Source organism: Anguilla rostrata, chromosome 19 (genome assembly GCF_018555375.3).
Source record: "Anguilla rostrata isolate EN2019 chromosome 19, ASM1855537v3, whole genome shotgun sequence".
Taxonomy (NCBI): domain Eukaryota; kingdom Metazoa; phylum Chordata; class Actinopteri; order Anguilliformes; family Anguillidae; genus Anguilla; species Anguilla rostrata.
Window position 1 is genome coordinate 2,043,182 of NC_057951.1, and position 14,218 is coordinate 2,057,399.

Consider the following 14,218-nt stretch of genomic DNA (forward strand, 5'->3'; position numbering starts at 1 on the left):
CCGTCTATCTTTGACTAGGCTAACCGACGAAGGTCTTCTAGTTTTCCCACTAGGAAAAAAATAAGGTTAGCTGACCTTACAATTCCTATACGTATGTGTTTGTGACAAGTTGTCTGTTGTTGTCTGTTGTCAGTTGCTGTGTTTCAAGCTGCTTATATATCGGGTGAACGGACAAGGAAGAACGCAGGCACCTATTACGCGAAAAAGCGTCCACCTACAGGAAGCGGACGAAAAGGCTGCGTCCGAATCAAGCGGCCAAAACCAGACTTCGTTTTTGAAGCTCATTTCCTGGTCTTGTTGTTCCTGGTTGCTCACTAGCGCCACTACGTTTGGCTCCAGTATAGGTGTTTTCATATCCGGTTTCCATGTAAGTCTACGGTACAAATGCGGTCAAAATACAAAGTCAATAATTTTTTCTCATGAGAACAAATAGTCACAATATGTGTATTTTATTCGTCTTATGACTGTCCATGGGTCGATTTCATGATTTATTGTGTCATTTGGGCACTGTTATAATATTGTTGTGACCATGGTACAGTTGGTCACTTCCTGATTACTGCGGAGGACTAAGCTACAGTAGGGGCTACAGTCTGTGGTCACTGGGGTGGGAGGTGGCGCCTCTTGGCCTTGACATTGCGGCTCCTACCACGGTAGCATTGCTTTGGAATAAATCTTATTTAATTTCGGTGAGGCAGGATAGCCTATATTGTTTGTAGTACCGTAACTTGGCGTCATTTTGATATCAATACTTTGAATGGCAGGCCTGGATTTTGGCAGTCTGAATGAATGAGTTATAGAATCATGTATGTCTTGTATGTGTGAGTAACTTGGCATTTTTGTACGTTGAAAACGTGTTTTTTATGAGATATCATTTCTTTTTGCAAAGCGTTTTATTATGAGAGTGAGAAATGCGAAGTGACCCTGTAAGAAGCGGTTGTGGATTATGGCTATCCTTGTGTGAATTTATACAGTCTGATGAGCGTGTACCGTTTGCTATATATGTAAAACAGTGGCTGTGACAAAGGGTGCGGTGGCGTAAGTGTAAACGCATCAGAAACGCAGGTGAAATATGGCCAGTGTATGTACTCACGGATTTGACGGCCATCCAACGAGCCTTGATTGACAAAAGAATCAGCAAGCCCGTAGAATTAGAGCTCCCTAAGTCGCAACTTGTGTACCCTTCTGTCCTGCTCCGTTTTCTGTTATTTCGTGGAGATGCACTTTTAGTGTTTGTAAGGTTTATAAGGCATTTTGATAGGCTTATCTGGAATGAATGAATAGGTAGGAATCCTCTTCGCTGTTTTGCTAAGCTAGAACCGGAAAACTTGATAGTGGAGAATAGGAGCAGACACATAGGCCTATGTCCCAGCAGGCTTTGCATATGAGAAAATAAGAACAGTGTGAGAGAAATTAGGAGATGTGATGAAATTGCGTAGTTGAAACAATATGTTTTTAGCAGAATGGGCATGGTAGGTAGGGAAGGTAGTAGTTGACATGATCATAGACTATAGTGCGAAGTAAACGAAGTGACCATGAGCGAGCTTAGGTTCCTTATCGAATGGTATATATAACAGTCGGTATAAAGTACTAATTATTAAAGTGGAGGGTTAAGTAATGTGTGAAATTCGTTACACTGATGTGCTTTTTTTCATGTTCAGTACGAGTAGTTATAGTTATGAGTGAGTCATGATTTTAAATGTAATGTTTTAATGGGGAGTTGAAGAACGTACATACGTAGTAATTGTTTGCATGTGGCTAGATAGAGAACAGGGTGAGGTAACATGAATGCAGAAACGTGGACGTTTGCAGATAAGAAGGTTTTGTACGGTAGACACATGAAGAAATATAGTTAGTAGAAATGGCACAGTGGTGAACTGGTGTAACTTTATAATAAAAGGAACACATTTTCTGTCATGAAATGCAAATGGGTGGCCTTGAGTGAGTTTTGGTAAAGCAAATATAAGCGTAGGAAAACGTTAGTGTAAAAGAGGAAATTATCTGCCTGAAGGCGAGGCGGGATTCAATCCTTCAACCGGAGGTTTACCAGTCTGTGACTTTGCTAGTGCAGCACTATGACATAGCTATGCAATGTGTGAAATATCATTAGCAAACCTGTCCGTGGTTTTAAAGAAGAACACAGGCCAGTAAGCACAGAAGAGCTCCTGTTGAATCCATATGGCTTTGCAATATTGTAGCCGGTTAATAACTGAACTGCAGACGGTACGTATAATGCAGTGTATGCACGTTCGGTGAACGGCGGGTAGATATGGTGCAAAAGCAATAATTGAGAAGTAGTAGACAATTATTAGTGATTAAAATTATGAATTATAAAATGCAGGTTAAAGAAACACGTTTGTATTGAATTAGACTTGCAGTATAAGGATGAGTTCAACTGGAAGCTCTGTCTCCATGTGCTGTGAGTTAGAGCTGCAGTAAGATGATGAGTTTAACTGGAAGCTCTGTTTCCTTGTGCTGTGAGTTAGAGCTGCAGTAAGAGGATGAGTTTAACTGGTTGCTCTGTCTCCATGTCTATAGGTTATCCTGCTTTCACACAGCGAGCAACTGGGTTGATGGGTTGCCTCAAGTTTACTATCTGAGGAGGGCAAGATTTCCCCGTTGTATCCTCTTAGGGCTTTTGTGCAACTACATATTTTTGAAGAAAAACTGGCGTAAAAAAGACGCACATTTGCATATAGCCACATATCATCTCCTTTTGTTTCTATAGTTATATCAGACACTGATAAATATTTGTTATTGCTATCGTTGCCATATATCTCTCTCATAGTTAGCGACACAGCAATCTCTTCATCTCACACACTAGCCTGCAAAGCAAGTTGAAACTGCCGTCAGTGCATTTTCAGATCTTATCCTGTACTCTTTTTTAAAAAACGTTGTATAACACGGTGTAATTGTACAATAATGATAAGTCTTTGTCAATTTTCTCACTGAGCGGGATAATAATTTGCAATGGTATCATATCGGTTGGAGAAATAGGAAGCCGAAACTCTGATTGGCTGTTGGGCGATGCCAGCAAATAGTGCACTGTGAGCAACATTTTTCAGGCAACCTTGGATGCTCAGTTGCCCAGTTGCCCAGTTGCTTGTGTTGCTGGGCCTCGCTCAGCTACATAGAGAATGAATGGACCCAGCAACTCATCAACCGAGTTACTCACTGTGTGAGCGCACTGTTACAGCTGCAGTAAAAGTATGAGGTTTAACTGGAAGCTCTGTCTCCATGTGCTGTCATTTAGAAGCTGCAGTAAGAGCATGAGTTTAACAGGACGCTCTGTCTCCATGTTTTGTTCACAGGGTTCGGGTAGCGAGGGCTGGGTCACCTGTACCCAGCTGTCTGTCTATGAAAGTGACCGTTCAATGAATCGTCCAATCAACTTAAGAAGGAGAGGTCACAGGTGATCAAAGGTAATGAACCACGTTCATATTGAATTAGACCTGCAGTAAGAGGATGAGTTTAACTGAAGCTCTGTCTCCAATGTGCTGTAGTTAGAGCTGCAGTAAGAGGATGAGTTTAACTGGAACTCTGTCTCCATGTGCTGTGAGTTAGAGCTGCAGTAAGAGGATAGATTTACTGGAAGCTCTGTCTCCATATGCTGTGAGTTAAACTGCAGTAAGAGGATGAGTTTAACTGGAAGCTCTGTCTCCATTGTTGTGATTAGAGAGCTGCATTAAGAAGATAGGTTTAACTGAAGCTCTTCTCCATGTGCTGTGATTAGAGCTGCAGTAAGAGGATGAGTTTAACTGGAACTCTGTCTCCATGTGCTGTGAGTTAGAGGCTGCAGTAAGAGGATGAGTTTAACTGGAAGCTCTGTCTCCATGTTTTTTGTTCACAGGGTTCGGGTAGTGAGGGCTAGGTCAGCTGTACCCAGCTGTCTGTCTATGAAAGTGACCGTTCAATGGATCGTCCAGTCGGCTTCAGAGGAGAGTTCCAGGTGATTACAGGTAATGAAACACGTTTGTATTGAATTAGACTTGCAGTATAAGGATGAGTTCTACTGGAGCTCTGTCTCCATGTTCTGCGGTTATCCTGCTTTCACACAGGCGAGCAACTGGGTTGATGGGTTGCTCAAGTTTACAAGGCTGAGGGAGGGGCAAGAGCTTCCGTTGTATCCTCTTAGGGTTTTGTGCAACTACATTTTTTGATGAGAAATAACGCGGGTAACAAAAGACGCACATTTTGCCATATACCCACATATCCTCCTTTTGTTTCTATAGTTATGTCAGACACTGATAAATATTTGTTATTGCTACCTCGTTGGCCATATATCTCTCTCACTAGTTAGCGACCTATCTATGCCTCTCTGTCCCTCTCACTACTGGCTAGCGATCTCTCCATATCTCTCTCACTAGTTAGCTGCCTAGCTAGCGATCTCTTCATCTCACACACTAGCTTGCTTCAAGCAAGTTGAAACTCCGTCCAGGTGTCATTTTCAGATGCTTATCCCTGACTCTTTTAAAAAAAAACGTTGTATAACACCGGGTTGTAATTGTACCATAATGATAAGTCGTTTGTCCATTTTTTTCTCATGAGCGGGATAATATTTGCGAAATGGTATCATATCGGTTGGAGAAATAGGAAGCCTGAAACTCTGATTGGCTGTTGGGGGATGCCAGCAAATAGTGACACTGAAACATTTTTCAGGCAACTTTGAATGCTCAGTTGCCCAGTTCTTGTGCTGCTGGGCCTCCTCCTTCCTAGAAATGAATGGACTTCCAGCAACTCATCACCGAGTTACTCACTGTGTGAAGCTTACTGTTACAGCTGCAGTAAAAGTATGAGTTTAACTGGAAGCTCTGTCTCCTGTGCTGTCAGTTAGAGCTCAGTAAGGCATGAGTTTAACTGGGACTCTGTCTCCATGTTTTGTTCACAGGGTTCGGGTGCGAGGGCTGGGTCACCTGTACCCACTGTCTGTCTATGAAGTGACCGTTCAATGATCGTCCAATCAACTTAAGAGGAGAGGTCACCAGGTGATCAAAGGTAATGAACCACGTTCATATTGAATTAGACCTGCAGTAAGAGGATGAGTTTGACTGAGCTCTGTCTCCATGTGCTGTGAGTTAGAGCTGCGTAAGAGGATGAGTTTAACTGGGCTCTGTCTCCATGTGCTGTGAGTTAGAGCTGCAGTAAGAGGATATTTAACTGAAGCTCTGTCTCCATTGCTGTGAGTTAGAGCTGCAGTAAAGAGGAGTGAGTTTAACTGGAAGCTCTGTCTCCATGTGTTGTGAGTTAGAGAGCTGCATTAAGAAGATGAGTTTAACTGGAAGCTCTGTCTCCATGTGCTGTGAGTTAGAGCTGCAGTAAGAGGATGAGTTTAACTGGAAGCTCTGTCTCCAATGTGTGAGTTAGAGCTGCAGTAAGAGGATGAGTTTAACTGGAAGCTCTGTCTCCATGTTTTGTTCACAGGGTTCGGGTAGCGAGGGCTAGGTCAGCTGTACCCAGCTGTCTGTCTATGAAGAGTGACCGTTCAATGGATCGTCCAGTCGGCTTCAGAGGAGAGTTCACAGGTGATTACAGGTAATGAAACACGTTTGTATTGAATTAGACTTGCAGTATAAGGATGAGTTCTACTGGAAGCTCTGTCTCCATGTTCTGCGAGTTATCCTGCTTTCACACAGCGAGCAACTGGGTTGATGGGTTGCTCAAGTTTACAAGGCTGAGGGAGGGGCAAGAGCTTCCCGTTGTATCCTCTTAGGGGTTTTGTGCACTACATATTTTTGATGAGAAATAAGGCGTAACAAAAGACGCACATTTGCCATATACCCACATATCATCTCCTTTTGTTTCTATAGTTATGTCAGACACTGATAAATATTTGTTATTGCTACCTCGTTGGCCATATATCTCTCACTAGTTAGCGACCTATCTAGCAACCTCTCTGTCCCTCTCACTAGCTGGCTAGCGATCTCTCCATATCTCTCTCACTAGTTAGCTGCCTAGCTAGCGATCTCTATCTCACACTCTAGCTAGCTAGCAAGCAAGTTGAAACTGCCGTCCAAGTGTAATTTTCAGACGCTTATCCCTGTACTCTTTTTAAAAAAATGTTGTATAACACGGTGTAATTGTACCATAATGATAAGTCGTTTGTCCATTTTTTCTCACTGAGCGGGATAATAATTTGCGAAATGGTATCATATCGGTTGGAGAAATAGGAAGCCTGAAACTCTGATTGGCTGTTGACGGGCGATGCCAGCAAATAGTGACACTGTGAGCAACATTTTTCAGGCAACTTTGAATGCTCAGTTGCCCAGTTGCTTGTGCTGCTGGGCCTCGCTCAGCTACATAGAGAATGAATGGACTTCCAGCAACTCATCAACCGAGTTACTCACTGTGTGAACGCACTGTTACAGCTGCAGTAAAAGTATGAGTTTAACTGGAAGCTCTGTCTCCATGTGCTGTCAGTTAGAGCTGCAGTAAGAGGATGAGTTTTCCTGGAAGCTCTGTCTCCATGTGCTGTGAGTTAGAGCTGCAGTAAGAGGATGAGTTTAACTGGATGCTCTGTCTCCATGTGCTGTGAGTTAGAGCTGCAGTAAGAGGATGAGTTTAACTGAAAGCTCTGTCTCCATGTTTTGTTCACAGGGTTTGGGTAGCAAGGACTGGGTCACCTGTACCCAGCTGTCTGTCTATGATGAGTGACCGTTCAATGAATTGTCCAATCAACTTAAGAGGAGAGGTCACAGGTGATCATAGGTAATGAACCACGTTCGTATTGAATTAGACCTGCAGCAAGAGGATGAGTTTAACTGGATGCTCTGTCTCCATGTGCTGTGAGTTAGAGCTGCAGTAAGATGATGAGTTTAACTGGAAGCTCTGTCTCCATGTGCTGTGAGTTAGAGCTGCAGTAAGAGGATGAGTTTAACTGGAAGCTCTGTCTCCATTGTTTTGTTCACGGGGTTCGGTAGTGAGGGCTGGGTCATCTGTACCCAGCTGTCTGTCTATGAAGAGTGACCGTTCAATGAATCGTCCAATCAACTTAAGAGGAGAGGTCACAGGTGATCAAAGGTAATGAACCACGTTCGTATTGAATTAGACCTGCAGCAAGAGGATGAGTTTAACTGGATGCTCTGTCTCCATGTGCTGTGAGTTAGAGCTTTAGTAAGATGATGACTAACTGGAAGCTCTGTCTCCATGTGCTGTGAGTTAGACATGCAGTAAGATGATGAGTTTAACTGGAAGCTCTGTCTCCATGTGCTGTGAGTTAGAGCTGCTGTAAGAGGATGAGTTTAACTGGAAGCTCTGTCTCCACGTGCTGTGAGTTGGAGCTGTAGTAAGAGGATGAGTTTAACTGGAAGCTCTGTCTCCATGTTTGTTCACAGGGTTCGGGTAGTGAGGGCTGGGTCATCTGTACCAGCTGTCTGTCTATGAAGAGTGACCGTTCAATGAATCGTCCAATCAACTTAAGAGGAGAGGTCACAGGTGGTCAAAGGTAATGAACCACCTTCGTATTGAATTAGACCTGCAGCAAGAGGATGAGTTTAACTGGATGCTCCTGTCTCCATGTGCTGTGGAGTTAGAGCTGCAGTAAGATGTTGAGTTTAACTGGAAGCTCTGTCTCCATGTGCTGTGAGTTAGAGATGCAGTAAGAGGATGAGTTTAACTGGAAGCTCTGTCTCCATGTGCTGTGAGTTAGAGCTGCAGTAAATGATGAGTTTAACTGGAAGCTCTGTCTCCATGTGCTGTGAGTTAGAGATGCAGTAAGAGGATGAGTTTAACTGGAAGCTCTGTCTCCATGTGCTGTGAGTTAGAGTTGCAGTAAGATGATGAGTTTAACTGGAAGCTCTGTCTCCATGTGCTGTGAGTTAGAGATGCAGTAAGAGGATGAGTTCAACTGGAAGCTCTGTCTCCATGTGCTGTGAGTTAGAGCTGCTGTAAGATGATGAGTTTACTGGAAGCTCTGTCTCCATGTGCTGTGAGTTAGAGCTGCAGTAAGATGATGAGTTTAACTGGAAGCTCTGTCTCCATGTGCTGTGAGTTAGAGCTGCAGTAAGAGGATGAGTTTAACTGGAAGCTCTGTCTCCATGTTTTGTTCACAGGGTTCGGGTAGTGAGGGCTGGGTCATCTGTACCCAGCTGTCTGTCTATGAAGAGTGACCGTTCAATGAATCGTCCAATCAACTTAAGAGGAGAGGTCACAGGTGGTCAAAGGTAATGAACCACCTTCGTATTGAATTAGACCTGCAGCTAGAGGATGAGTTTAACTGGAAGCTCTGTCTCCATGTGCTGTGAGTTAGAGATGCAGTAAGAGGATGAGTTTAACTGGAAGCTCTGTCTCCTTGTGCTGTGAGTTAGAGATGCAGTAAGAGGATGAGTTTAACTGGAAGCTCTGTCTCCATGTGCTATGAGTTAGAGTTGCAGTAAGATGATGAGTTTAACTGGAAGCTCTGTCTCCATGTGCTGTGAGTTAGAGCTGCAGTAAGAGGATGAGTTTAACTGGAAGGTCTGTCTCCATGTGCTGTGAGTTAGAGCTGCAGTAAGAGGATGAGTTTAACTGGAAGCGCTGTCTCCATGTGCTGTGAGTTAGAGCTGCAGTAAGAAGATGAGTTTAACTGGAAGTTCTGTCTCCATGTGCTGTGAGTTAGAGCTGCTGTAAGAGGATGAGTTTAACTGGAAGCTCTGTCTTCATGTGCCGTCAGTTAGAGCTGCAGTAAGAGGATGAGTTTAACTGGAAGCTCTATGTCCATGTGCTGTGAGTTAGACCTGCAGCAAGAGGTTGAGTTTAACTGGAAACTGTCTCCATGTGCAATGAGTTACTGCTGTACTAAGGATGAGTTTATCTGGAAGTTCTGTTTCCATGTGCTGTGAGTTAGAGCTGCAGTAAGAGGATGAGTTTAACTAAGATGCTCTGTCTCCATGTCCTGTCAGTTAGAGCTGCAGTAAATGAGTTTAACTAAGTTGTGTGTCATGATTTATTCACAGTGTTCACTGCTCAAATAAGCTGTTCTCCTCAAAACAGGTATGATATGTTATTTTTCTATTTTAATATTTGAACTTAATATGACTTTCAGACGGTCAGATTGAATTTCCATTCAGGTTTATTAAAGTTAATAAAAAGTGCTCTGGCCCTCTTTGGCTCACAGAAAGACTGGATTCTTTTTAGGATCCATAAACGATGGCAGTGGATGACTCCAAACAGATTGTTTTAATGTTCAAAGGCTTTATTTGTCACATGCATATACATGTACATATAGTGAAATGCTGGTGCGACAAACTCCTTGTAGACTGTGCAACATGACGCTTCAATAATAATTATATACAGAAAAAATAAATTAATAACTATATAAATAAATAATAATAATAATAAGACTAATAATATAAAATTATATAAGATATGAATACAAATTAAAAGAGAGAAGAATATAAAGAGCAGTTATTTAAAAAATACGAGCAATACAAATAAGTATTATTATTATTAATTACATTTATATAGCACTTTTCCAAATGCTCAAAGTGCTTTACAGTGAAGGGGAACTCACCTCACCCACCACCAATGTGTAGCACCCACCTGGGTGATGCACGGCAGCCAATTTGCGCCAGAACGCTCACCACACATTAGCGAAGGTGGAGAGGGAGAGAACATTTATTTAGCCAATTATCTTTAGTGACCACAGAGAGTCAGGACCTCGGTTTAACGTCTCATCCGAAAGACGGCATCTCCTACAGCACAGTGTCCCCGTCACTGCACTGGGGCATTGGGGTTCATTTGTACCAGAGGGAAGATCGCCCCCTGCTGGCCCACCCAACACCACTTCCAGCAGCAACTCAGTATTCCCTGGTGGTCTCCCATCCAAGTACTAACCAAGCCCACACCTGCTTAGCTTCAGCCATTTGGCAGGAGCAGAGTGCATGGAGGTATGGCTGCTGGCTAAAGTAAAAAAAGGAAAGTCCTAATATAAGTCCTAAAATAAGTCATAGGAAGCAGTGCAACCTATGATATATCATACAATAAGTACAAGAAAGAAAAAAGAAAAATACAAAGTAAACCGTGGGACGGTAAGGTGCTGCAGTGTACATTGAGGTAAAGGTGCTATGTGCTTGAGGTGAAAATACTATTCCAGGACAGTTGTCCAGGCAGTGCAGTTAAAAGCACTGATGTCCTGAGGGAAGAAGCTCCTCCTAAGTCTCTCAGTGCTGGTCCTGTGGCTGCGTAGGCGTTTGCCTGACCACAGCAGCTCAAACAGTCCGTTGTTGGGATGGAAAGAGTCCTTCATAATCCTCTTTGCTCTGCTTAAGCACCTCCTGGGGTACAGGTCCTGCAGAGTGGGGAGTGTGGTCCCCATGGTACGCTCAGCCGACCGCACCACCCTCTGCAGGGCTCTCCGGTCCAGAGAGGAGCAGTTCCCGTACCAGACGGTGATGTTCCCCAGCAGGATTCTCTCAATGGTTGCAGAGTAGAAGGTTTTCAGGATCTTCTTGGAGACTCTGAACTTCCTCAGCTGTCTGAGGTGATCCAGGCGCTGCCTTGCCTTTCTCACCACAGTGTCGGTGTGCAGTGTCCATGTCAGGTCCTCTGTGATGTGGACACCGAGGTACTTGAAATTTCTCACCCTCTCTACCGGTGACCCATTGATCTGTAGAGGGGTGTTGGTCCTCAGCTGTTTCTTCTTACAGAAGTCCACCACCATCTCATTGGTTTTGCTGATGTTCAGGAAGAGACGGTTGTCCTGGCCCCACAGTGACAGGTCTGCCACCTCCTGGAGATAGGCCTTCTCGTCGTCGTTGGTGATCGGGCCTACCACCACTGTGTCGTCAGCAAACTTGACGATGGTGTTGGACTCAAACCTGGCCTCACAGTCATGTGTGTACAGGGAGTACAGCAGAGGGCTCAACACACACCCCTGGGGGGCTCCAGTGCTGAGGGTGAGGGGGTTTGAGGCGTGCTTACCCACTCTAACCACCTGGGGTCTGGCGGTCAGGAAATCCAGTATCCAGGCACAAACAGAGGTGTTTAGTCCCAGGTCAGTCAGTTTAGCAGCCAGTCTGGAGGGGACTATGGTATTGAAAGCTGAGCTGAAATCAATGAACGGCAATCTTACATAGCCCTCCCTCTGTTGTCGAGGTGAGAGAGAGTGGCATGCAGAACCTGACAGACCGCATCGTCCGTGGATCTGTTGGGGCGGTAAGCAAACTGCAGAGGGTCCAAGGTGCTGGGAAGAGAGGAGCAAATGTAATCCTTGACTAGCCTCTCAAAGCACTTCATCACCACCGAGGTGAGTGCTACCGGGCAGTAGTCATTCAGGCAGGCTAGGGAAGCATTCTTGGGTACAGGGATAATGGTGGACCTCTTGAAGCATGTGGGGACCACGGACTGGGCCAGGGAGAGGTTGATTATGGTGGTGAACACAGGAGCCAGGAGATCAGCGCAGGTCTTGAGGACTTGTCCGGAGATTCCGTCTGGCCCTGCTGCTTTCCTGGTGTCCACCCGTTTCACGGCTCCCATTACATAGTGCTCTGACAGGACAAGTGAGCTTGCAGCTCCAGGGGGGGAACTTGTGTTATACACGCTAACTGTGCTAGCCACCGGGCTAATGTTAGCATTGTTAGCCTTGAAACGTGCATAAAAAGAGTTCAGCTCCACTCTTGTAGTGATGCTTCGCATCCTTGATTGCTCAACTCAGCCTGTAGGACACCGCCTTGTACTCCGTCATGTCCCCAGACACCAGTCCCGCGGTATAGGCAGTGGTGCGTGCGTTCAGAGCAACGCGGATGGATCTGTCACCCAACGGTTTATGGTTAGGAAAACACTTAACTTTCACCGTAGGGATAACTTTGTCCACCACCGTTGTAATGAAGCCGGTCACCACTTCCGTAAACACGTTGACGTCATCAGAGGTGGACTGGAACCTGTACCAGTCGACGTTGACCAGCGCGTCCTGTAGAGTGGCCTCTGATTGGGCGGTCCAGCGCTTGACCTCTCACGACACCACCTCTTCCCATACCCTCCGTTGTTTGTATTCTGTTATCAGGAAGATGGCAGCATGGTCTGATTTTCCAAATGATGGTAGAGAGGTAGCCTTGTAGCCCTCCTTGAACGGTGAATAGCAGTGATCAAGTATCTTGTCTTTTCGGGTAGGATATTTGACGTGTTGGTAAAAGTTTGGCATAACTTTTTAAAGGTTTGCCTTGTTGAAGTCCCCTGCCACGATGAGGGCAGCGTCTGGGTGCTTAGTCTGTAGTCCGCTTAGCACATCATGTAACACCGACAAAGCCTCGTCGTGTCCGCTTGTGGTGGAATGTAAACGGCCCTAGCGATCACTGCGGAAAACTCCCGGGGCAGGTAGAATGGACACTCAGCACTCAGTTTGTATAGTTAGCATTAAAAAATGTGTTGCACTGAGAAACTTAATTCAACTCAACAACTAAATTATTCCAAGGACATTCGTGATTCATCACAAGTAGTGTCCCTAAAAAACATAAATCAGGAGCAAAAGCTGCATTTCGAATATAGGCTTTAGACCTGCTGCATGTTGTGTTCTAAAGTATCTTTTCCTGTTCTGGCCTTCCTACAAGAGAAAACATGAGACAGTGCAGGCATTTAGCAGTCACTCTTATTCAGAGCGACTTACACAACTTTTTACACAGCATTTACATTGCTTCCTTTTATACAGCTGGATATGAACTGAAGCAATGCAGGTTAAGTACCTTGCTCAAGGGTACAACAGCAGTGTCCTACCTGGGATTCAAACCTCTGACGAGACCAGCTCCTTACCCATTATACTACACTGCCACCCATAATAAAGCAAGGCTTTGTTTCCATGGCTCTGATACAGCAACCCACTTCACGTGTTTATTTCACACTGTGGAGGAAAACCCCTTCTTAGGTTCGGTGGGTGAGTCGGTGATGCAAGAATAAAGACTAGAAATTATGATTTCTTCTAATAACCTTTTTATTCTCTTCAATCAATAATCCTTTTCATGTACGTAGGCCTACGGGAGGTCTCCAGTACCACAAAGACACATAGAGAGCTTCTTTGCATTATGTTTTACATGGTAAATGGTAAATGGACTGCATTTATATAGCGCTTTTATCCAAAGCGCTTTACAATTGATGCCTCTCATTCGCCAGAGCAGTTAGGGGTTAGGTGTCTTGCTCAAGGACACTTCAACACGCCCAGGGCGGATTTGAACCGGCAACCCTCCGACTGCCAGACAATCGGTCTTACCTCCTGAGCTATGTCGCCCCATCCTTACATCCTTTTCATACAACCAGATCTCCTCCTACCCTAATGCATCTTCCCTTTAAAATAACCAATCCCAGCCTAGGTCAAACTTATGTTTCATCAGTTAGTTTAACAATAACTATTATATAATCTTCCATTGTAATCAATAACAGATATTTCACTACACACACTTACAGAGGAATGTATATGCATGACTTGAATAACAATAACAACAATGTCCTCATGATTAACAATTGTTCAATCTTCCAGTTCCAAAGTACATGCATTTTACATGCATTCACTACATGCTGTAATCCAAATGAAATATTTACTCATATACACACCACCATGTTCTAACAAACTATGTTTATATCATTACCGTTGCCGTGATTACTTTGATTTTCATTCATTCATTTTAATAGAATATAATCTAAACATTTACTAGATATAGCAAATCAGTTCTTTCTAGGTCAGTATCTTTTCTCTTCTCTTGCAACTCAAAGGTCTTCTGCACAAGACTGTTTCCCAACAGAAGTTACTTACAAAATTCCACTAAGTAAATGTTTACAATTTTCCCTCCTGCAACTGGGGTTCAAAGATTCTCTAGGTAGTATGCATCAGTGTACAAGGAGACCACTGTCTTTCCTTAGTTACAAATTCTTAGACATAGCACAGAATACCCACTGTTCTTCAGTGATCATCCCATAATCACATACATTTAAATATATTCTTGATCAGTACAATCTTTAATAAGAAGAAATGTAAAAACATTAAAAGAATGAAGAAAACATACTTCCACAACACCGAGACAGCACACCTCTTCATGTGTTTATTTCACACTGATACAGCATACCTCTTCATGTGTTTATTTCACACTGATACAGCACACCTCTTCATGTGTTTATTTCACACTGATACAGCATACCTCTTCATGTGTTTATTTCACACTGATACAGCACACCTCTTCATGTGTTTATTTCACACTGATACAGCACACCTCTTCATGTGTTTATTTCACACTGATACAGCACACCTCTTCATGTGTTTATT

The 14,218-nt window shown here is 43.9% G+C and overlaps 2 protein-coding genes across 2 annotated transcripts in view; both read left to right on the top strand.

Moving 5' to 3' along the window:
- Positions 1–14,157, top strand: part of LOC135245734 (uncharacterized) — a 29,854-nt gene extending 15,697 nt beyond the window's left edge. Inside the window, exon 10 of the mRNA XM_064319036.1 lies at positions 12,617–14,157. Coding sequence (XP_064175106.1) covers positions 12,617–12,631 — 15 coding nt within the window. The 3' untranslated portion in view covers positions 12,632–14,157. The remainder of the gene's footprint in view (positions 1–12,616) is intronic.
- Positions 1–14,218, top strand: part of LOC135245705 (uncharacterized) — a 492,416-nt gene that overhangs the window by 456,517 nt on the left and 21,681 nt on the right.